Source organism: Manduca sexta, chromosome 1 (assembly GCF_014839805.1).
Source record: "Manduca sexta isolate Smith_Timp_Sample1 chromosome 1, JHU_Msex_v1.0, whole genome shotgun sequence".
Taxonomy (NCBI): Eukaryota; Metazoa; Arthropoda; class Insecta; order Lepidoptera; family Sphingidae; genus Manduca; species Manduca sexta.
The window spans coordinates 3,988,798-4,013,571 of NC_051115.1; the positions used below are offsets into that span (position 1 = coordinate 3,988,798).

Genomic DNA, 24,774 nt, shown 5'->3' on the forward strand with positions numbered 1-24,774 from the left:
AAATAGGGATTCATTTTTATATATAGACGAGATGTTGGCTCCATTAGGGTTCTGAGCAGCTATCTTAGTGCAACAAAAAGTGCGTATGCGCCGAAGAAGGCCACCGCAAGTTTGGTTGGTATGCCGGTGTGTACCTATACAGGGGTTAGGGACTCGGTCCAATGCTCGCTCGGATGTTATACTCCCGTACATTGGGCCGTAAGACCGGTGAAACCAACATAACCATTCCATTCATCCCGCACGTGATAGTAACGATACAGCGTTTTTGCCCGCGAAATGTGCCTCAGGAGGGGGTTGCAAGAGGTTATGCGTACACCTATCTAAAAATAAATTACAAAAACTTCACTAAAAACATTGCTATAAGCGGAATATTCCACCACAGAGGTTTTATGATAAAGCATATTTAAATTCCCGCGCGATTTGAATAAAAAATACTTAATATAATTCACACGCTATAAAGAGAACTATCTACAAACCATATTACATAAGTGTAGATTCTACGGACGTTTTTTTTTTTTTTTTTTTTTTTTTGTTTTCGCGGGGGTTGACTGAGCGGTTTTGTTGGGGTAACCGTTGCCTTACGACCCGACAATTGAAGCAGCCCGGGACCCTCGGGCGGCGGTCGGCCGAGTCCCTAACCAATGAACCTAACCTAAGTCCCTACGCAACGGCCTACCAACTAAAACTCCGCGTTGACCCTCTTCGGCGCATAAGGGACGACTGCGGGCTTCCCCGAGACAGCAGGTCCGAGTCTTCGTCCGCGGCCGCCCCTGCGCGGTGCCGCCTTGCGGCCCGTCTCCTAAATGTGGGGGGGCGCCTAAGCCCCCTCGCACCGAAGGACGCTCTCAGCGTCAACGGCAGCATGGGGTCAACGCCACACTGCCGTCCATCCCGGGGGTCAACCGAAAAATGTGCAAGAAATGCACAAAAATGCACTAGGGCGGACAGCCCCCTGCTGCCCGCCGACGACCCCCTTCGTGGCCCCTATAAGTCGCCTCTTACGACAGGCAGGGGTTTACCGTGGTAACGTCCCTAAACGTAGTCTTTAGTCTTGCCAGCTGCAATGGTTGGCTCCACACGTGAAAAACTTTCCCACTATATCCCTAACTCACTGTTGCGATCTAACGCTAGCGGCAACAATTAAAAAAACTATTATTTCCCATAAATGCAAATTACTGGGATAAAAGTAGCTTATATTAACCCAGGACATGGTCTGCTAGTGTGCCAAATTTCATCCAGTTTCTGCATTTACTAACAACAAAACATTTTCACAAACTTTCGAATTATTTAGAAATCTATCTATACTTATAATAAATCTGTAGAGAGGTCAATTCTGTACATGAAATATATTTCCAAAATAACTATCAGGGGGTCATTAGGGATCGATACTGATGCCAAAAATGCAATTAGTAAAATTTTTGTCTGTCTGTCTGTCTGTCTGTCTGTCTGTCTGTATAACCGTTATAGAAACAAAAACTACTCGACGGATTTTAACGAAACTTGGTACAATTATTTGTCATACTCCTGTGCTGGTTATAGTATACTTTTCATCACGCTACAATTAATAGGAGCAGAGCAGTGAAGGGAAATGTTGAGAAAATGGGAGAAGTTAGTCCATTTTTTAAGCTTCCGTCGCGTGTGCAAGCTTAATGATTAAAGCTACACAGAAATCATGTATGACGGAAATGTTTTCCTTAAAATTATGTAAAAAATAACCCACCACAGCATATGTCTATCTTTTATGGTTGACTCACAATAACACGTGTAACTCCCGATAGCTTAGCAGTTCGAAGCATTCTCATTTTATTGTCTACTCTTACGTTTATAACACTCTCAGTCATCCCTAATTATAAAAGTTAATATTATTAAATATTCCATAAAAAAGAATCATAGAAATCGGTATAGAAACACCAAAGTTATACATGAAATACGCTAATAATAAGCCATCATGCGTGAATACTGAATCATGCTATAAGGATTATTTTTGTATATATATAAGGTCGCGAACGCACAGGCAGGCGGCTTGCTTGGCACCTAGAGGCTAGCGAATCACCTAGCGAGTAGCTTCGTAAAACGAACATTCTCGAACGTTCGCGACCGGCTCCATTTTTGAAATCCGAAATCCACGCGGGCGAAGCTGCGAGCGGAAGCTAGTTTAGAAATAAGATTGTTTTATACAGGCACCGCAAACTGGCCCTTTCGCATCTGATGGTAAGTGTAGGTCTAATAGTATCGTCTGACGAGAGATGATTCGATAGTCGACACAATTATGCCTAGAACTATTAAATAAATATACAAAGATCTGCCTGCGCGTAGGCAAAAATCCACCGTCGCAAATACTCTGTGGCATCAATGCTTTCACCGACCTTTCTACGCTTCCATGTTAATATTTATTGATTTACTCTCAGATAAAAGTTACGTCACCTTCTCTTTACTACCAGCTAATAAAAGTAACGGAAGTATTTATATAACATCTTTTTGTATGTAAGCTTTATCTACCCGCGTGCTGGTATAATTAATTTATTTCTGCTTTATAATCTATATTATATATAAAAATGAATCCCTATTTCCCTTGGTCACGCCATCACGCGTGAACGGCTGGACCGATTTCAATATTTTTTTTTGTTGTTTGTTATTGTCAGGAGAAGGTTCTTATGAAAGAAAAAAATTTAAAAAATTGCGCGGAAAATTAGAAAATTTAAGAAAACTTAACGACAATATTAATTTTATATAACTGTCAGTGGTTTGAAATGACTGTCAGCGATCGACAGAATGCGCGCGTGCATACATAGTTAAGACAGGACAACGTCTGTCGGGTCAGCTAGTTTCTTATGTTTCTGTGAATGATACAACCATCGATATATATGTATGTATGTACTACGTACTAGATCTGGCGTTCCGAAAATTCACTGTGTTTAACTGAATTGAACTACAAACTTTACTTTTACGCAGCGCACGCAACAGAAGCTCGCAAAGGTGTAAATTTTTCCCCTTTCGCAAGATTTTTCATTAAAAAGTGCTTACTTCCAGGTAGGCAACGGCTTGCTGTGCTTCTGGCATTGCAAAGTCCATGGACGGATGCTGATTACAATGAGGTAGACCGCTTGCTCGTTTGCTTACTAGGGCAAAAAAAAAGAAAGAAAAAAGCCACAATTATTTTTGGCCCGGAATTCGAACGCAGGACATCAGCTCAGTACTCGTACACTACAACTAAGCCGAGACAAAAGAATGTATTCACCTCTCGTACGTATTATCGAAATGTTCCAATTATTCTCAGCACGTATGTTTATGTAATCCGATGTCCTTGACTTATACGTGTATAGCATGTAATAAGCATGATACTACTATTATTGTCTTTAGTTATAAATGTGGATCAAATTCTTATGGGTATTTACTAGATTTTGCTCACTGCTTTGCTTAAGTGAAGTTTTCTGGGATAGAAAGGAGACAAATTTCATAAAAATTGCTTTAAATTTGTCAACTTTTTTGAATTTCTAGGGGAGGGGGTGGTAGCTGCCCCTGCCTCCTTGGCGACGACCTTGGTCGTATGGACGCTTCGTCACTATAAACCATGCATGTTTAAGTTGCATGACCAACAAAAACATCGCGTGTCTACTTTTCAAATCAAACGCTCTAATAACTATAATTTCAATGTCATTGTCGATGGACTGTGAAGATTCTTTAGTTTGTACCGAAAATCTTTCGCTGATTTTTAAATCCGTCCGGATAGCGACCGTACAAGGTGTTAAAACCCATAGTGGCGCACGTAAGCGTTCCGGGATCAGTCATATCAGGTTCCAACAGGCATAACTGTGTCGACTGTTGAGGGGTCATATCCGATTCGAAGTAATAATAATAATATCAGCCCTATATTATATATTGTTCCACTGCTGAGCACGGGCCTCCTCTACTACTGAGAGGGATTAGGCCTTAGTCCACCACGCTGTATTGCGGGTAGACTTCACACACCTTCGAAATTCCTATAGAGAACTTCACAGATGTGCAGGTTTCCTCACGATGTTTTCCTTCACCGTTCAAGCGAACGATAAATTCACAAAGAATACACACATGATTTGAACCTGCGGACATTCGTCTTGGCAGTCCGTTTCACACCCAACTAGGTTATCGCCGCTATTACTAGGCTATCGCCGCTATTCCGGTTCGAAAAGGCCAGCATAATTATATCGACTGAGGGGTAATCATCTCTCGTCAGTCACTATTGGAGCCCATTTCACTTACCATCAGGTGCAGAAAGTCACTTTGCCGTTCTCATGTCAAAGGCCTTGCTACGACCGGATGACGAGACGAGCTAATACCTCGCCTGATGGTAATACGACTGCCTACAACATTAAAACTAAAGCTTTTGATTACATTGCATAGCGGCTCGTCATTAGTAAGTGTAATACTATTTAGCAACTGATTTAAAATTCTGTGTCCACTTAGTAATTACAATTTTATTTTATGCATGAGTTCGTACATTGTTTTAGGAGTCTGTTACCTTTATTTTATTTCGTCTGTTAACTCTGTCGCTGGTAGCTCAAGATACAGGCTTTGCCTAGTTTGGGTACCTGGAAATTCTAGTTTTAAGGATCTCGTACTTTTATATAAATATAAGTCTCTTTATGACTGTTTTTCAGTTAAGGATTTCATTTCACAATAGAAATAATTCAGAGTATAATATGACTCATCACACCTTTATTCCTGGGGTAAGCAGAGATACAACTAAAGCTCACTTTTCATCATATGCCATAATATAATAGGTAAGCCGATCGCCATATCTGACAGCCTAGACTCCAAGCTGATAGAGAAAACACCAATATCACTTTTTCCAACTCGGTATTCGAACCCCAGACTTCAGAGTGGTGTAGTACCGCAATACAACTAAACTACTGGTGGTAGGTCTCTCATATCCGAGAGTCCGCCTGGGTAGGTGCCACCGCAATGTCTATTTCTGCCAAACAGTGTGTAGTCACTGTTGTGTTCCGATTTGAACATTGTAACCAGTGTAACTACTGCACATAAGACTTAACATTTCAATTCTAAGTATGGCGAGCGCAGTGGAATACCGAACTATACTATGTAATTCAAGGTGTTGGTGTTTGTACTGTTTATGGATCGTATCGCTTACTATCAGGCGAACGGCAAGCTCGTCTCGTCATACACAGCAATAAAAAAAACCAAGCGGATAGCAAAAAACACCAATATCATTATGTTGTCCACATCAGCTCCGAACCCAGGACCTCACAGCGGTGTAGTACCACAATACAACTAAGCCAACGAGACAATCGCATCGTTCAGCAAATTCCAAAGTAATTTTAAAACATCTTTGAAAAGGTAATACATTTTGCGGCTGCGATGTTATCCAACATTTGTAGAAAGTATATTTGAAAGCGAAGTCATTGCGTAATGAGCAGGTTCGGTGCCGGATGTGTGGCATGTATGGCACTAGTTTTAAACTGAAAGTAGGGCTAAAAAGCGGCGATAGCCTAGTTGGATGTGGCACGGACTGCCAAGACGAATGTCCGCAGGTTCAAATCTCAAACACACCCCTGACTTTTCTAAACATATGTGTGTATTTGTGAATTATCGTTTGCTTTAACGGTGAAGGAAAACATCGTCGTGAAGAAACCTGAGAAGTTCTCTATAGGAATTTCGAGGGTGTGTGAAGTCTACCAATCCTATAGCGTGGTGGACTAAGGCCTATTCCCTCTCAGTGGTAGAGGGCCGTGCAGCAGTGGGACAGTATATAATACAGGGCTGATATTATATAGGGCTGATGTTTTTATTACTGCACGCGCTTGTTTGATCCACATACTCATAAAAGTGATGATAACCTTGAGAGTGGACTGTAGAAATGAATGTCTGCAGGTTCAAATCCTAGAGGCACTTCTCTGACTTGGAGGGGGGTGTATGGTGCACGATGCACCTATCAATGGGAACTATGGACCACAGAGGTTTTATTATGGAAAATTAAATTTCATTTGTTTCCCAATATATTAATTTTAATTATAAATAAATATTGTCATAAATATGCCAATAGATGGTGTTGTATAAAAAACTATAAATAATTTAATGGCGATGTCAAGATTCGCTTACCAATATACTTAAGTTTTCAAATTCAAGGAAATAAATGTCTTTCTCACCGATATGTAAGTTTTATTTTAATACATTGCTGGATATATTGGGGACGTTGAACACCCAAACAATCACGAATCTCCAAAAATAGCGTACTGGAACGCATTGAGAGCATTGTAGGAGATTGCAAGACCTGGCTTCCAGGTGTCGGTCAGAGACTTGCCTTGGAACACAATGGTGTACAAGGGTATTGCTATGGGAACTACAAACAATGGTATTTCCACAGATCCGGTGCAATTCATTGTATTAAATTTTAACCGACTGCAAAAAATGCATCAAAAACTTCTTAAAATGATGTCAACTATGATGCTCTCAATGTATAAGTACTTTACCTCAGAACTTTTGACTAGGTGCATCGATTTTGATTATTTTTATTTGAAAGCTGGTGCTTCCAGTGTAGTCCCATATAAATGTTGGACTCTTGAGTTCGGAGGTACATTAGAAAACTCTTAAAATGTCTTCAACATATATAGATTTTTACTAAGACGAAAAAAAACAAAAATTAAAAAAAAATTAACAAAAAATTTTACCGCCTTCGAAAACCACTAAAACCAAAAAATAATTTAACATTACCTATATTCTGGTTACAAATTTTGGAGTCGGAGACTAATTTCCTACATTTGTTCATGTATTTATCTAGCTTAACTAGCAATTTAATGAATAATGTTTAATTTTTATTAGGCACCGACTCCAAAATTTGTAACCAGAATATAGGTAATGTTAAATTATTTTTAGGTTTTAGTGGTTTTTGAAGGCGGTTAAATTTTTTGTTATTATATCTCTCTATACTAATATTATAAAAAGGACTTTTTATTAGTAGGTTTGTAATGTTTGTAGATTTCTGGGTTTGTATTGGCTAGTCCAAAAAGCGGCGATAGCCTAGTTGGGTGTGGAACGGACTGCCGAGACGAATGTCCGCAGGTTCAAGAGCCAAGGGCACACAACTCTGGTTTTCTAAAATCATGTGTGTATTCTTTGTGAATTTATCGTTGAGTGGTGGAGGAAAACATCGTGAGGAAACCTGCATACTTGAGAAGTTTTCTATAGGAATTTTGAGGATGTGTGAAGTCTACCAATCCGCACTACAGTGTGGTGGACTAAGGCCTAATCACTCAGTAGTAGGTGAAGCCCGTGCCCAGCAGTGGGACAGTATCTAATACAGGGCTGATATTATTATATTATTATTATATTGGCATGTCTCAGGATGGCGAGCGCAGTAAAATACCAAACACTTTGTAATTCAAGGTGTTGGATCTACTCTTTATGGATCGTATCGCTTATCAGGCGGACGGCAAGCTCGTCATTCAAAGCAATAAAAAAAGAAATGTAATTAATATTTACATAATATTATCAGTGGGTTACCACGCCATTTTGCTGAAGGCAGAGGGGCTCGGTGCGTTTTAAGGCCCCGTATGTTAATGTATTTTGAAACACCTGTTCTTTATGCTAAATAGTGAAAGTGTTAAGTTAAGATCTCTAATGACTAGAAAACGGCATGGTGTAGTGGCTGTGTCTACGGTGGTCTTGGGTTCGTATCCTAAGTTCTTATCTAATATTATAAAGATCTCAGTGGCGTAGCTGTAGGCATTGACGTATATTCTACAGACACGAACGTACATAAACTATTCAAAATCTGAACTAAAATGGCGACCAAAACGTCACTGTTATAACCAGTCCTGAATTTGTAAATAGGCAGTGAAGGGCACGGCCTATGGGCTGCAGCCTCTTAGCCGGCAGATTTCAGAGGACGCTCACTCGATTTAATTAATCATTCGTTTATTTAACTTTAGTGTCTTCAATAATACAAACATATGGAAAATTATTAAGTATTATTAAGTATTTTAGAAACATACATACATACATATATATATATATAAACCTATCTACATGGGGCGGCGGAAATAAAGTGGCCTACACTAATACAAAATATAAATCCGTCACTGTTATAACCTATTTATTCACTTGAACAACAAATAATTTTACTTATTTGACTAATATATTTTATTCACATCCAGGTTTACACTTAGACTTGAGTTCTTATATCATGAGCGCCACTCCGTACAACCACAAGCTGTCAATATTGACCATACTATAGTCAGTTTGAATGGATTGCAGTTCAATTCATTTGAACACAGTTCGGAACGCCAGATCTAGTACGTAGTACATATATATCAATTGTATGTATGATTTGTATACTATTACTAGTCTTTCCCTCCGTCTCCACCCGCGTGAAAAAGGGATAAATATTTTCCCGGGATTAAAACAACCCATAACACTCAAGAACAATGTAGCTGTCTATTAATAAACAAAATCAAAATCGGTTTAGTATTTCCTGAGATTAGCGAGTTCTAATAGCTATATATTACACATCATCATCATCATCAAGCGGCGATAGCCTAGTTGGTTGTGAAACGGACTGCCAAGACAAATGTCCGCAGGTCCAAATCCCAAGGGCACACACCTCTGACTTTTCTAAAATCATGTGTGTATTCTTTGTGAATTTATCGTTCGCTTTAACGGTGAAGGAAAACATCGTGAGGAAACCTGCATACCTGAGAAGTCCTCTATAGGAATTTTCGAAGGTGTGTGAAGTCTACTAACCCGCACTGGACCAGCGTGGTGGACTAAGGCCTAATCCCTCTCAATAGTAGAGGAGGCCCGTGCTCAGCAGTGGGACAGTATATAATACAGAACTGATATTATTATTATATAAACCAAAATTAGTTTTCCGACGACTGCCACAAATGAACAATTTTGAAATAGGTCATTATCTTATTAAGAGTGCGTAGTATAAATGTAATGTGTTTGCCAGGATGCTTTCTGTCTACACTCGCTGATACGCGTGCCGTTAGAGAAACTAACATCCTGTTCAGCTTAAAAGCTGCGGAGCTTTAGTGTGAGCTTTTTCTCGCAAAAACTTAAAGATAATTTTGTCTTGAAATAACTACGTAAGATATATGATCTAAGTCGATGTTTAAGACTTAAACAGTAGAAACACCGACACCTTGAATTACGAAGTGTTTGGTATTCCACTGCGCTCGTCTGAGACATGAGATGTTAATTATGTCCAGTAGTTACACTGGCTACAATGTCCTTCAAACCGGAACAGTGACTACACACTGCTGCTTGGCAGCAGAGACAAACATTGAGGTGGTACCTACCCAGGCGGACTCACATATGAGAGACCAACCAGTTATTTTCATACTCGCAATAAATTAATTTATATATAATATCAGCCCTGTATTATATACTGTCCCACTGCTGCACGGGCCTCCTCTACTACTGAGAGGGATTAGGCTTTACTCCACCACGCTGGCCTAGTGCGGATTGGTAGACTTCACATACCTTCGAAATTATATGGAGAATTTCTCAGGTATGCATGTTTCCTCACGATGTCTTACTTCACCGTTAAAGCAAGCGATAATTCACAAATACACTCATAACTTTATAAAAGTCAGAGGTGTGTTTGGGTTTTGAACCTGCGGACATTCGTCTCGGCAGTCCGTTCCACAACCAACTATGCTATCACCGCCTTTGCTTTAATATACAACATATTGAAAATAAGAAATAGAATTTTATAAAGTGTTCAGTAATCTTCCCCTCTACCTTACTTGAGTTCCGCGGGTTCGCAAATTGTTCTCGTAAAGCGAAGTTTGGATTAATAAACAAACTTCTTCTGTAAATCAGGATTAAGGTCACGCATGATACCAAGCGGTGAAGCCCAGCGAGTTTCTAAACTAATGTATCTTTATCTTGAAATTAAACCAATAGAAAGACAAGAAGTTGGAAATATTAATTGTCCACTTCCCTCCAGAGCACTAAGTTTCAAGGAACACTAATATGTCATCCTGCAACGAAATTAATCAAACAAAAAGATAGAGAGTTGGAAATATTATTTATCCACTTCCCTCCATAGCAAAGCGGGAGACAAAATACTGAAGGAGGCATGTTAACCTCAAGTATAGGGACGTTTACAACTAGATAAGTCAGTTGTTAACCACGGATAAAATTGTATAAAAATACCTTTTGCATTTTCGAGAATAGCGTGATCTCATTTTTTCCAAGTTTGAGTATTATATCAGATAATATAGGTCCATTGACTTTATTGTACCCAATTTCAAATTCTCAACAAATTACGTATTTCGAAAATTCATTTTTATTATTCGACTTGATGTTTCTCACCGAATATACTTCCACTCCACGCTGTGGCGGTAATTATTGAATTAATTATATTATTTCTGACATAAAAAACTTATTAAAATCTATAAACATAAAGAATTATAATATTATTTTATATTCGGTTGAGTTTCTACTGAATTTGCACAATGACCTCATTTGCATAAACTATTAATTTTAAAATCGAAAGTAATTCACATAATTTCCGTTTATTGTTTTAAAATGGATATTTTGTTAAAATATTTACTTATTATTATTATATATGATAAGTAATTAATTATTATAATCCGGATAATTAAATAATGCACACCGAGTAATATAAGTCAGTTACTTACGAAATTAAAATAACATATTATATAATGTCATCTTTTTATAAATAAAATAAAACTTATATTTTGATTCCCTTGTCAATTAAAAAAAAAAACACTCACCATTTTAACTTTCAATATCCAAACACAACACAAGCACAATTCACTTCACTGCAAAACGTTCTATTTTCAAATCCTACTTTTTTAAATTATTTTTTTAATCGCGCCTAAGACCGTTCATTTTTTAGCGTCCACAGGGCCCGAGAACACGGGTCATACTGCCAACTCATGAGATGAGGTTTAAGAAAGTGGGGTCTCGCTTCCCATATCATCCGTATGTTGTGAGTTGTAGGCCGCTCTCTCGTTAAAAATTGCTAATTTACACTTTACTTCATAGTTTTAAAGTTTATATTCCATTGTTTGTTCAGTCAATATTTTCTTCCGAGTCAAAGAGAAGTTACCGAACAGATTTAAACTTTAATAATGAAGATTTAAAACTCTTTATTAGTTATTGATAAATTGCTAAAAACAGGATTGTTTCAAACACATTTCTCTTTTATTTTGTAGTTTTAAGGCTGTGAGACACTAAAACATTTCGTAATCACTATAATAGAGTATATGACTTATTTTTCATAACTTTTATGAAATATGTACGTCGTATAAATTCTAAAATAGAAGAAATCATTGAAATCTGTTAAAAAAATCCACAAGATATAAGCCATTGAAATTTGGTAGTAGGGGTGAGTGTCAAAAGACAGAAAAAGGACGAAAAACTTACATGTGACATCAGCGGGCATTACCCTGCGTGCGAAAAAAAGAGATGGCGCGATATCCCCACTCCACGCCACTGCACGTAGCAATATTTAAAATATAAATTACTGCGTCATTTCTTATGGAATTTTAATGCTATTTCACAGAATTTCTCTTTTGTACTAATTGCTGTTATATATAAAAGCAAAATGAAGCATAGTCAAATACCCTATTTTCGAAAGCTCAATTAAAAAAGCTACTCGCCCTCACACCCGAAATTACTCCTTATAAATATCATAACAAGCTCCAAACATAATAAAATACATTATATTTTTTAAACTATACCTGCAATTATATACCTTTTGCTTTGATTGATAGCTTTCCGGGATAAAAGCCAGCCAACCAGCATGCGCGGTACGAGAGAGCTCTGAGGTCCTTAGTTCGAATGCCGGGTAGGGCAAAATGATATTTGAGTTTTTCTGCTTAGTATCAGCCTGGGGTCTGGCATTTGAGCCCGATATGGCGATAGGTTTGCCTCCTATCACATCATGAGATGGAACACACTTGGCGAATAGTAGGTACCCTGGTTCACCCCTTTGCATACGCCTTCGGGAATAAATGCGTGATGATAAAAAACATTTAGTATTAGATTAACGATGTATTACAAATTGTATAATTACGTAATTAATTAAAAAAGAAAAAATATCAAAGAGGTTATTTACGTTCTAGTTGACAAAAAAAGACTCTTGGATTTATTATAATCTATATCTATACTTATAATAAATCTGTAGAGAGGTCAATTCTGTACATGAAATATATTTCCAAAATAACTATCAGGGGGTCATTAGGGATCGATACTGATGCCAAAAATGCAATTAGTAAAATTTTTGTCTGTCTGTCTGTCTGTCTGTCTGTCTGTCTGTATAACCGTTATAGAAACAAAAACTACTCGACGGATTTTAACGAAACTTGGTACAATTATTTTTCATACTCCTGTGCTGGTTATAGTATACTTTTCATCACGCTACAGTTAATAGGAGCAGAGCAGTGAAGGGAAATGTTGGGAAAACGGGAGAAGTTACTTCATTTTTTAAGCTTCCGTCGCGTGTGCAACCTTAATGGTTAAAGCTATATAGAAATCATGTATGACGGAAATGTTCTCCTTAAAATTATGTAAAAAATATCCCACGACAGCATATCTATCTTTTATGGTTGACTCACAATGACACGTGTAACTCCCGATAGCTTAGCAGTTCGAAGCTTTCTCATTATATTTGTTTACTAATCTTAGGAACTATCGGTCCAAACTGAAAAATTCTTTTTGCGTTGGATAGCCCTTTATTTGTGGATTGCTATAGGCTATATATCATCACGCTATACCCAATAGGAGCGGAGCAGCAATGGCTAATCTCTGGAACTACCGGTCCAAACTGAAAAATCTTTTTGCGTTGGATAGCCCTTTGTTCGTGGAGTGCTCTAAGTTATATATCATCACGCTATGACCAATAGGAGCGGAGCAGTAATGGCTAATCTTAGGAACTACCAGTTTGAACTGAAAAATTCGTTTTGTGTTGGATAGCCCTTTATTTGTGGGGTGCTATAGGCTGTATATCATCACGCTATGACCAATAGGAGCGGAGCAGTAATGAAACATGTTACAAATACGGGGACAATTTATTAGTTTTGAGAGCTTCCGTTGCGTGCGCTGCGTAAACGGTTAAAGTTATGCAACAATGATGTATGTCGGGATTATTCCTCTTAAAAAGTTCTAAAAAATATATATTATAACAAAGCATCCGTTTGCCTGAACGTCTTAAACTCAAAAACTACCCAACGTATTAAGATAAAATTTGGTATGGAGACAGTTTGAAACCCTGGGAAGAAAATAGGCTCCCGGGAAACTACTACTTTTATAATGGAAAACTTTAGCCTGAAAAACTTTATAACGCGGGCGGAGCCGCGAGCAAAAGCTAGTAATATAATAATAATATCAGCCCTGTATTATATACTGTCCCACTGCTGCACGGGCCTCCTCTACTACTGAGAGGGATTAGGCCTTAGTCCACCACGCTGGCCTAGTGCGGATTAGTAGACTTCGCACATATTCGAAATTCCTATAGAGAACTTCTCAGATGTGCAGTGTGATGAGTGTGATATGCTAATTGGTAATAAGCATCCATATAATATGTACTACGTACTAGTTTTGGCGTTCCGAACATTCACTGTGTTCAACTGATTTGAACTGATAGGCATTCGAACTGACTTTAGTATGGTCAATATTGACAGCTTGTGGTTGTACGGAGTGGCGCTCATGATATAAGAACTCGAGTCTAAGTGTAAACCTGGATTTGAATAAAAAATATTAGTCAAATAAATAAAATTATTTGTTGTTCAAGTGAATAAATAGGTTATAGCAGTGACGTTTTAGTTCAGATGTTGAACAAATAGTTCATATGGACGTTCGTGTCTATAGAATATACGTCAATAGTAATGTCTTCTTTGAAATGTCCTTGTGGCAAGATGTCACAGCGTCCTTAGATATTAATACAAAATAACATATTTGCAGAAAATATGCTAATATACGCAATAAAAACGTGCAAATCACGATATGAAAAAGTATGTAATATTTTATATTGATATTTTGCTATTTCACGGTAGATTGAACCATCGCATGAGCGCAAATTTTTTGTATGACAATATTTCCAATGTCCGCTATACATAATCATAAAACTCTTTGCATAACATGTAGGCTTTCCGTGAATAATGTGACCAACAAAACAAAAAACTCACCAGATATACTTGTACCAAAAAATATCGGAGCAGTAGATTCAGCAATCAGATCCAAAAACTTCCACAATTCTGTTATTACAAACAATAAATACAATTGGTTACTTAATTGTCGTTCGAATACTCCCGACATATTATTTTACAAACGCTTTCCATGTTCAAACTGCACAATGTAGTCACCATTTTATTTTTTAAGACATTCCATACTCAAATTTTTAAAAACAAACACCACAATGTAAAGGTTGCAATTCAACACATAAATACTCCTTGCACATCACAAACCACTCTCAATAAAAAGGCACAACCATATTCCTTGGTTTTCGAGACCAATGTGATTGTGTCTAAACGCCATATAAGAAACATCATCAGCCTATATCTTTGTCCACTGCTGGACATAGGCCTCCTCCAATATGTGCCATTTTACTCCGGCCTATCGCATGCAGTTCTTGCCAGCGACCTTTTGTAGTTCGTCACTTCGCCTAGCTGGAGGGGGTCCTACACTACGTTTGCCAAGGTCTCCCCTCAAGAACTCGTTTACCCCATCGGTTATCGGTTCTTCGACAGGTATGCCCTGCCCACTGCCACTTCAGTTTGTGTGTGTGCTATGTCGGTGACATTGAGAAGACGAAGACCTCGTTCCGAAGTTTATCCTTCAGAGAAACTCTGAGCATAGCACGTTCCATACAGGGCCGTAGCTAGGGGGGGGGGGGCATTGAGGGGCAATCCCCTACCTTAAAATGCTAATGCCCTACCTTAAAATACTAATGCCCTACCTTAATAATGAACTAAATTGTACATTACGACTCAATGAATATATATGGAGCAGCGGTTTTATTTTACGATTTGGAAGTTGGTCCCATAGTAAGTTATTCGTATTGTGGGGTGAAATACCTTCTTTCGAGATTTAGGGGAATTTTGTTACAATCTGTATATTAGCTTAAAAATTACGTAAGTTAGTTTACCTTTTTTTTTTTTCTCACTTACACAATATAAGGAAACCAAAAATCGATTGAGCAGATCAGATCTAATAACATTTTTATTTCCGCTCTGCTTGTAAAAACAGCTGCCCTACCTTAAATTCAAGTCTAGCTACGGTCCTGGTTCCATAGCTCAATAAGAAACCTATTGTTTAACTCGGTGTGCAACCATCTTAAACAGCGAAGTCGTAACAATTTTGCACATATTTGCATAAGTGGTGCTATTTCCGAGTTCCGGAGGCCTAGTTTAAATGATTTTAGAGATTTATTTCGTAATTGTACACTCTCACACCTTTATATCCAAAGGACTATGCATAGGCTCAACTAGTGTACTCATTCGTGTCTAGTCCGTCTATAGTAGTGCCAGATTTATATTTTTTATGAGTGTATAATAAAAAAATAAATAATAATAATATCAGTTCTGTATTATATACTGTCCTACTACTGAGCACGGGCCTCCTCTACTACTGAGAGGAATTAGGCCTTAGTCCACCACACTGGCCTAGTGCGGATTGGTAGACTTCACACACCTTCGAAATTCCTATAAAGAACTTCTCAGATGTGCAGGTTTCCTCACGATGTGTTCCTTCACCGTTAAAGCGAACGATAGATTCACAAATAATACACACATGACTTTTTTTTAGAAAAGTCAGAGGTGTGTACCCTTGGGATTTGAACATTCGTCTCCGCAGTCAGTTCCACACCCAACTAGGCTATCGCCGCTTTTTTTGAGTGTAGGCCACTTTATTTCCGCCGCCCCATGTAGGTAGGTTTATTTATGTAAGTTTCTAAAATACTTAATAATTTTCCATTTTTTTATGGAAGGCACTAAAGTTGAACGAATGATTAATTAAATCGAGTGAGCGTCCTCTGAAATCTGCCAGCTAAGGGGCTGGCGCATATAGGCCGCGGTCTATATGGCCTATTCACAAATCCAGGACTGGTTCGTAGGCGAGCCTAGCCGGCACATCGAGCATTATGAATCCAGACTGATTTCGAAACTTAATATCACTTTGCCCGACTATTTGAGTCTGAGACCTTAATTCGATTCTTCACCTAGCTTAACAACTGCGAAGGTAATCATAATTTAAACATAATAATAGTACGTCTAACTAATATGTAAATACAAAAGTTTGCAAACCGAACATAATTGTATGTGTGTATTCTTTGTGAATTATCGCTTGCTTTAACGGTGAAGAAAAACATCGTGAGGAAACCTGCATACGTGAGAAGTTCTCTATAAGATTAAGGGTGTGTGAATGGTAACCAGAGGCACAGCCAAGCCGTTGCCAACTGCGTGTTCTTATCAACAAACGTTTTATGTTTTATAATAAACTTACAAGGGTTTACATCTATATTGGAGGCGCTGGTTCTTTACTTTAGAAAAAATAGTGGACTGTATTTTGCGGGGGAAAATGTATCTGGACACGACACGCACTTGTAGGATTAGAGCTGCCTGCGGGATAGGAATGAAAATATAGGCAACTCCTAAAGGATGGGAGCACAGTACCTTACGGCGTCTGCGGCGGCGGTTCGGCTGGTTGATGCTGGCGGCTTCGTGTTTCTGCTTGCGGCGACCACTTATACTAAACTTCACTATCTATGATATGCACAGTCACACGAAGTTAATTAAGGAAATAACATCACAGACCGATAATTTTCAATTAATTATGCGAGCGACGTCATCGTGTCCATGTCATTGCGGGGCGCGAACAAAAAGTGTTTTTTGCACCCGCACCCCGTACGGCGCGCGGGCACTCGCGGAACCAATTCCCAGCGAAGCGCTCTCGCTCTCGCTCGCTGGAAAGGTATGTGCGGGAAAGGGATGCGGTAAGGAAATGTACGTGTCGTATCACCTAATTATTAATAAAAAAGACATCATTGGGATTGACGCGACCGGAAATGCGAAGTTAAAATTTATAAAGAATGAATTAGAAATATGGCGCAACCATTCCCCCCGGGCTTGAAGGGACGGCTTCAAAACAAAAACTAAATTAAAGTTAAATTATTTAAATGCGAATTTTATATATTATTGGTTGGGCAAAGGACATAAACGAACAACTGGACGTAAATACGACCCGGTCGCGGTTTTAACGCGGACGACGCGAGTCACGCCATCAGTCGCCGGAAATACTTCTTCAACGAGCCCAAGAGGCCAGTGAAGAGGCGGTGCGTTATCTGTTTTTAAAATAACTACGGTCCCTGTTTGAATAGGGTTGGAAGGCGTATTCCATTTAACGCGAGATTGCAATGTATGCAGATATTCTGCTCTCCATCGCTTCCAGAAGGATTGTAACAATTTGTCAAGTAAATCATGACGCGAAAGCATATTAAGTCGATTATCAGTAATTTCCTTGGTCGGTAAAAATTTAAGCGGGGTGAAATTTAAGAAATGGGCTGGAGTTAAAGCTAGTGGTTCTGACGGGTCACTAGATAAAGTGCGGTACAAAGGCCTGGTATTCATTACTGCTTCTACCTGAGTGAGTACGGTACTCAACTCTTCAAAAGTAAGAATTTGCTCGCCTATTACGCGGAATAAATGTGATTTGAGGCTCTTGATGTTAGCCTCCCAATTGCCTCCAAAATGACTCGCAGTCGGTACATTCAGAGACCAATCGATCCGATTTTCACTCAATATGTGACCAAATTCGGTCTTAAAATATTTAGACCTCAGAAATTTCTGATGTTCCGTCATCGTACGCTTGGCACCGATAAAATTCGTCCCATTGTCCGAATACATTCTACTGATGGGACCGCGACGCGAAAGAAAACGTTTAAACGCGGCTAGAAAACTAGCGGTACTTAAATCGCCGGCGAGTTCAATGTGTACAGCGCGAGTTGTTAAACAAACAAAAAGACAAACGTATGCCTTGGTGGCACGAACACCACGACCGCGAGTGAGGGTGACCTTGAATGGACCTGCGTAATCAGTACCCGTGTGTACAAACGGTTTTGCGGATTCTAATACTCGACAAGGCCTATGTTCTGCCATCTCCGGAAATATTTGTTTCGGACGAAGACGAAAACAAGGAAGACAATTATGTACCCTATTTCTAATTAAGCTGCGTGCAGAGAGTATCCAATACTTCTGACGCAGGAGAGACATAAGTAGGTCGGGACCAGCGTGACAATTAACTTTATGGTGATAATCAACCAATAAATTTAAAATATGATGCTTGCGCGGTAAAACAATGGGATGCATTTGATCAAATTTTAAATCAGAGTGGCTTAAACGACCACCTACGCGGATAAGACCATTGTGTAAAAATGGCTTAAGTCGTTGAAAAGTACGACTACAAATCCTTCCGGCTTGTAGTTTAACTAACTCATCTCGGAAAAACATTTTTTGTAATTCCCGAACAACTATATTTTCTGCGAAATTTAAATCTGAAGCGGAAATATTATCACGCAAGGGTAATAATTTCGAAAAGCGACAAACGTATACAACGCAGCGTAAAAACTTGGACCAAGAGGAAAACTTATTGGCCAAGTCAATAATTACCGATTCTTGACGCGGAATCGAAGCGACTAAAGCGTGTTTCTTCTCTTCTGGCGGTTCTGAAACCGTAGACGGTTCGAAAGCGGAAATGGGCCATTCCGACGGACTACACGATGTCCAGGACGGACCATGAAACCAAAGCGGATGATTAAGAATTTGTGCGGGAGAAAGTCCCCTAGATAGACAATCCACTGGGTTGTCTATACCGGGCACATGATAAAAGTTTTGCGGAGGTAACAAAGATTGAATTTTAGAAACTCTATTAGCCACGAACGTATCCCACCTGTGCGGCGAGGAGTGAATCCAACATAAAGCGACTGTGGAATCTGAGAACGCGTATACTTTATTAATATTGTGGCGTTTATTACAAGCGTCAATGATGCTACTTATTAATTTCGCGAGAACTAATGTGGCACACAATTCAAGCCGAGCGAGTGATACAACTTTGCGAGGCGCAACTTTAGACTTTGCGCAGATTAGATGAACTGTGTTAACGCCATCATTTTCGACGTGAAAATATACAACGCCGCCGTAAGCTTTCTCACTTGCGTCAGCGAAGCCAATGACGTTCACTACACTAGTCGGCCTAATATCCACATGGCGTGGTATCTTAAGTGATTCAAGAATGGGAAGTTCCTCCCTGAAGCGCTGCCACAACTTAATAATGTTCTCAGGTGGGACCTCGTCCCAATCACAATTAATTAACCAAAGTTCCTTAATGAGGAGCTTGGCATATAATATTACCGGAGCTACAAACCCCATTAAATCCCATAATCGCGCAACACAGGAAAGTATGGTACGCTTCGTACATGTCTCGTCTGGTGCAGAAATTTTTAAACTAAATGAATCTGACCTAGGTGACCAACACAGACCGAGAATTTTATGCGAATCACAATCATCAAACTCCTTTACGGATGAAAGACGATGTGAGGGCGGAATAGAATCTAATACAGTTTGCGAATTGCTCGTCCACTTTACGAGATCGAACTGCCCGGCCTTCATAAGAGAAATAACCTGAGCGGCGGTGGAGATGGCTTCATCTTCACTGTCGACGCAGTAAACAAAGTCATCCATATATAACCCGGTTTCAATAATTTCCCGAGCTTTAGGAAATGAATCGCCTTCATCTGACGCAAGTTGCCTTATCGTCCGAAGCGCGTGATACGGACTAGACTTAAGACCGAAACAGACGCGGTTAAACTGATAAACCTGCAGGGGTTCCTCAGGCGTAAAACGATATAAAATGCGTTGAAATCTACGGTCGCACTCGCGTATATTTATACAAAGAAACATTTGTCTAATATCCGCTGAAAGGGCTACGGCAAATAAACGAAAGTTAAAAATAATATTAAATAAGTTGCTCTGTAGATTGGGTCCACTATGAAGAATATCGTTAAGGGAAACCGATGTGCTAGTTTTTGCGCTACCATTAAGCACGACTCGTAGTTTAGAGGTAAGCTTATCCTCCCTAATAACCCCATGGTGCGGTATAATATATGACGGAGCGGTATTAATATCACCTATGTCCGGAGGTGCGATTGCGATATAACCCTTTTGTAAATATTCGTGTATGACATCATCATAGGCTTGCTTTAATTTAGGCGAAGCCTGCATTCTCCGTTCTAAACAGAAAAAACATTTCTCAGCTATTCGTCGAGAATTGCCGAGACTAAATACATCCCCTTTAAAGGGAAGCGCGACGGTATAACGACCATCATCTTCGCGGGTGGTAGTGCGAGTATAAATTTCTTCACACTCCTTATCATCAGGACTTAGAATGGGTGGAACTACCACTTCTTCCAACTCCCAGAACTTTCGAATCACCGATTCTAGCGGCTCAACTGCACAGCAGTACGAAACTGACGCGCAAGTATGATTAAATGCGGGCGCGGAACCTAAGATTACGTATCCTAATACGGTCTCTAATGCATGTGGAGCGACGCGAGCGGGTTGTCCTTGGACCTTGTGCGACAACAAAAGGTGAGGGAAAATAGAAGCGCCAACTAATAAGTCAATCTCGCCAGGGACGGCGTAAGTATCGTCAGCCAGAGGTAAGTCGTTTAAATAAGTCAGCAGCGAAGTATCAACCGAGACGGTCGGCAATAATTCGGTCACCTTATCCACTACCAATGACTCCATATCAAAATTAATATTTTTATTAAAACGAGAAAAGAATTTAATATTCACGGAACCCTGGGTAAATTTAGCGGCACCTCCTATACCTTTAACAGCGCACCGTTGTTCTTTACGACAATTTAATCCTAAACGGTCGCAACACACACTAGTAATAAAATTACTTTGAGAAGCGCTATCTAATAAAGCACGAACATAATGTTCAACTCCATGAGCGTCAACAATAACAACGCGCGCAGTAGCGAGTAAAACAGTGCTAGGCACTGGCGGAATATTATTGTGCGAGAGAGCGCACAGCGCAACATCGTCGGTGCGAGTAGTAGCGGGCGGGAGCGCCCGCGCGGCCGGCGCGGCAGCGGACTCCCCGAGCCGTTCGCTATTGTATTCGCGCGCGGTCACACTAGTGTGCGGCGCGATAGGCGTAAGCGGCGAATCGACTGCACACACTCTCGATGCGGAATTATTATCAAAATGCAACATAGTGTGATGTTTCAATTGACATTTACGACATTGCATTTTAGAATTGCAATTAAATAAGCGATGCCTCATACTTAAACAGTTAACACAATAAGCGTTTGATTTTACAAATTTAAAGCGTTCGTTAGGTGTAAGTTTGTGAAAACCCGGACATTTATATAAATGTTCGTGCGATACATTGCATAAAGGACATTTAGACTGCGGAATTTCTGACGCGGTATTAAGGTAGGTATGCGTTGACTTGAGCGACTTCGATGGCGCATCTGTCCGACGGTCCAAACTCTTCTTTACATTTTCTGATTTGACAGTATTTTGCAATATTTTGGTTTGATCGCGAACAAATGACACCAAGGAATCAAAACGTGGAATAGCGGAGCCCCTGTTGTCTAACTCGAAAGCGTGTGCGGTTTCTTTATCTAATTTCTTTAAAGCCATATATAAAAATATTAGATCTGAAAGACTATCGAATTTTAAATTCTTTAATGCGGAAACTGAAGTTGCGAATTTATCGAGAAACTGTTCAAGGTTATTGACAGTTGCGGAATGAAATGGTTTGAGTTCAAATATCTGATCTAAATACGAACTAGCGAGGAGCCGTTTATCTTCGTATTTACTAATTAATGCGTTTAAAATAAGTGTGTAATTCTCAGCGCATGGACTTATACCAATAAATACGGCCTGCGCCTTGCCCTTAAGTTTACATGTTAAATAATGCAATTTATCTGAATCGTCTAGCGTGGGATTGTTGTGAACCATGCTTTTAAATGTGGAATAAAACAACGGCCATGCTTTAACATCACCGGTAAATTCGGGCAATTCAATACGAGCTAATTTAGATTTTATTTTATTGCTGTACTTAACATCAGGTTGAGTTGTCGTACATAATTTCTTCTCGGCGCGTTTTACTCGACTGTACAAGTCATCGAAGGCAATTAGTGACTGATAATTAACAACGTGCGTAGGTTTTAATTTTAATTGTATAATATTTATTTCATCTAAAACACTTTCGAAGTCAGACCTCAATTTATCAATTAACTCCAACTCACATAGAAATTCTTCCCTAACTAATTCGATCGACAAATCATTAGATTTGTCAGCTAAAGATTGCATGCGCATATACATGCATTCCTTCTTTGCGTTTAAAAGTGTTAACTTGTCGTTAGACATGATTTAAAATGAAATAGGTACCGAAGTGAGCAAAGAAATATAACGAAGTACGCGGTGCGATGCAATGGAAAGCAGAATATACCCACACGTTACGCGGATTAAATAAGTACTTATTAACGCGAATATATATCTACCTACGTACAAATAAATTATGATGCGTAGATGCATGCACGGTACACGTGTATAACTATGCCTACCCCTACTGAGTACCTAGCGTTAATATAATAAATGTTATTTATTAGCGGTATAAACTATATAAAAATAGCGCGGTTCCTATAATAGGTGCGATATATAGTACCTAGACAACTACGACAAATTGTAGGTACACGCGGTTTGCGAAACGATGAATGCGGAATGACAAATTGCGAAAATAATATAAGAAATATATTACGCGAATATAAATAGGGCTCAATCCTATTTATAATATAAATATTAGCGTTATTACAAACGATGCGGTTAGATTTAATTAAGTCCGGTTCGATAGGAACACAAAATGGAGGCGCTGGTTCTTTACTTTAGAAAAAATAGTGGACTGTATTTTGCGGGGGGAAAATGTATCTGGACACGACACGCACTTGTAGGATTAGAGCTGCCTGCGGGATAGGAATGAAAATATAGGCAACTCCTAAAGGATGGGAGCACAGTACCTTACGGCGTCTGCGGCGGCGGTTCGGCTGGTTGATGCTGGCGGCTTCGTGTTTCTGCTTGCGGCGACCACTTATACTAAACTTCACTATCTATGATATGCACAGTCACACGAAGTTAATTAAGGAAATAACATCACAGACCGATAATTTTCAATTAATTATGCGAGCGACGTCATCGTGTCCATGTCATTGCGGGGCGCGAACAAAAAGTGTTTTTTGCACCCGCACCCCGTACGGCGCGCGGGCACTCGCGGAACCAATTCCCAGCGAAGCGCTCTCGCTCTCGCTCGCTGGAAAGGTATGTGCGGGAAAGGGATGCGGTAAGGAAATGTACGTGTCGTATCACCTAATTATTAATAAAAAAGACATCATTGGGATTGACGCGACCGGAAATGCGAAGTTAAAATTTATAAAGAATGAATTAGAAATATGGCGCAACCATATATATATAAAAATGAATACCTATTTCCCTTGGTCACGCCATCACGCGTGAACGGCTGGACGGATTACACAATTTTTTTTTGTGTTTGTTATTGTCAGGAGAAGGTTCTTATGAAAGAAAAAATTAAGGAAGTTGAGCGGAACGTTAGAAAATTTAAGAAAAGTTCATTTCTGCGATTAACAGAATGCGCGCTGCAAATTCATAGTTAAGACGGGACAACGTCTGTCGGGTCAACTAGTGTTTTATAAATCGACTGCCGTGTTGAGGTCTCGTTGATCTTTAAATCACACACACACATACGCATCACGCATTTATCCCCGAAGGGGTATGCAGAGGCGCAACCAGGGCACCCACTTTTCGCCAAGTGTGTTCCGTCCCATGATGATATGCGAGCCTATCGCCATATCGGATCACATTCCAGACTCCGGACTGATACAGGAAATCCCAAACATCACTTTGCCCAATGATTCAAACCCTCAGAGCGCTGCCGTTGCGCATGCGCAACTACGCCACCGGGGCAGTCCTTATAAGCTAGATTTTTTTATACAGAAAAGTTACTTCACTGCACCTAATGGTAAGAGTAGGTAATAGAATATCGACTGACGAGAGACGATTACCCCTCAGTCGACACAATTGACAACATTTCAAAATGCAAACGTGCCTAAAACAAAAATACCGTTTCTTAATTTTTCTACTCTGAGTTCGATTATGAATTTTTAATATTTTTTTAATACTTAATTTCGGAGAAAAAAAAATTAAAAACCGAAAAATGCTTGATGACGTCACATATACGGTTGAATGAAATAGTTCCTTGGTCCACCTTATTACTTATTTTAAAAAACTAAGACACCGTCATTTGACAATGTCAAATGTCAATATTAGAATAGATACGTCATCATTTTAGATCTAGTTTCATAAAATATAAACATTTTGGTATGTTGAAAAAATGAAATGTTGTCAATTATGCCTGTTGGAACTGGATATACACAGGGGACGGAACGCGACACTTAACACTATGGCGGGTTTTAACCTTGGGTACGGTCGCTATAGCCTAGTTGGGTGTGGAACGGACTGCCGAGACGAATGTCCGCAGGTTCAAATACCAAGGGCACACACCTCTGACTTTTCTAAAATCATGTGTGTACTCTTTGTGATTTTTCGTTCGCTTTAACGGTGAAGGAAAACATCGTGAGGAAACCCGCATATCTGAGAAGTTCTCTATAGGAATTTCGAAGGTGTGTGAAGTCTACCCGCACTACAGCGTGGTGGACTAAGG

The 24,774-nt window shown here is 39.4% G+C and overlaps 1 protein-coding gene across 6 annotated transcripts in view; it reads right to left on the reverse strand.

Annotated features, from left to right (window-relative positions):
* Positions 1-22,664, reverse strand: part of LOC115451040 — a 39,898-nt gene extending 17,234 nt beyond the window's left edge. For 3 of the 6 annotated variants that reach the window (XR_005113281.1, XR_005113284.1, XM_037444461.1), the window contains exon 1: positions 16,644-22,664. Coding sequence is in view for 1 of the 6 variants with exons in the window: in XM_037444428.1 (XP_037300325.1) it covers positions 10,743-10,745 (3 nt within the window). In the remaining 5 variants the exon portion in view is untranslated. Of the gene's footprint in view, positions 1-10,742; positions 10,909-14,159; positions 14,349-16,643 lie in introns of those variants that run through there. The other 3 variants (XR_005113278.1, XM_037444498.1, XM_037444428.1) reach the window with 3 other exon arrangements.
* Between the last annotated feature and the right edge of the window lie 2,110 nt (positions 22,665-24,774).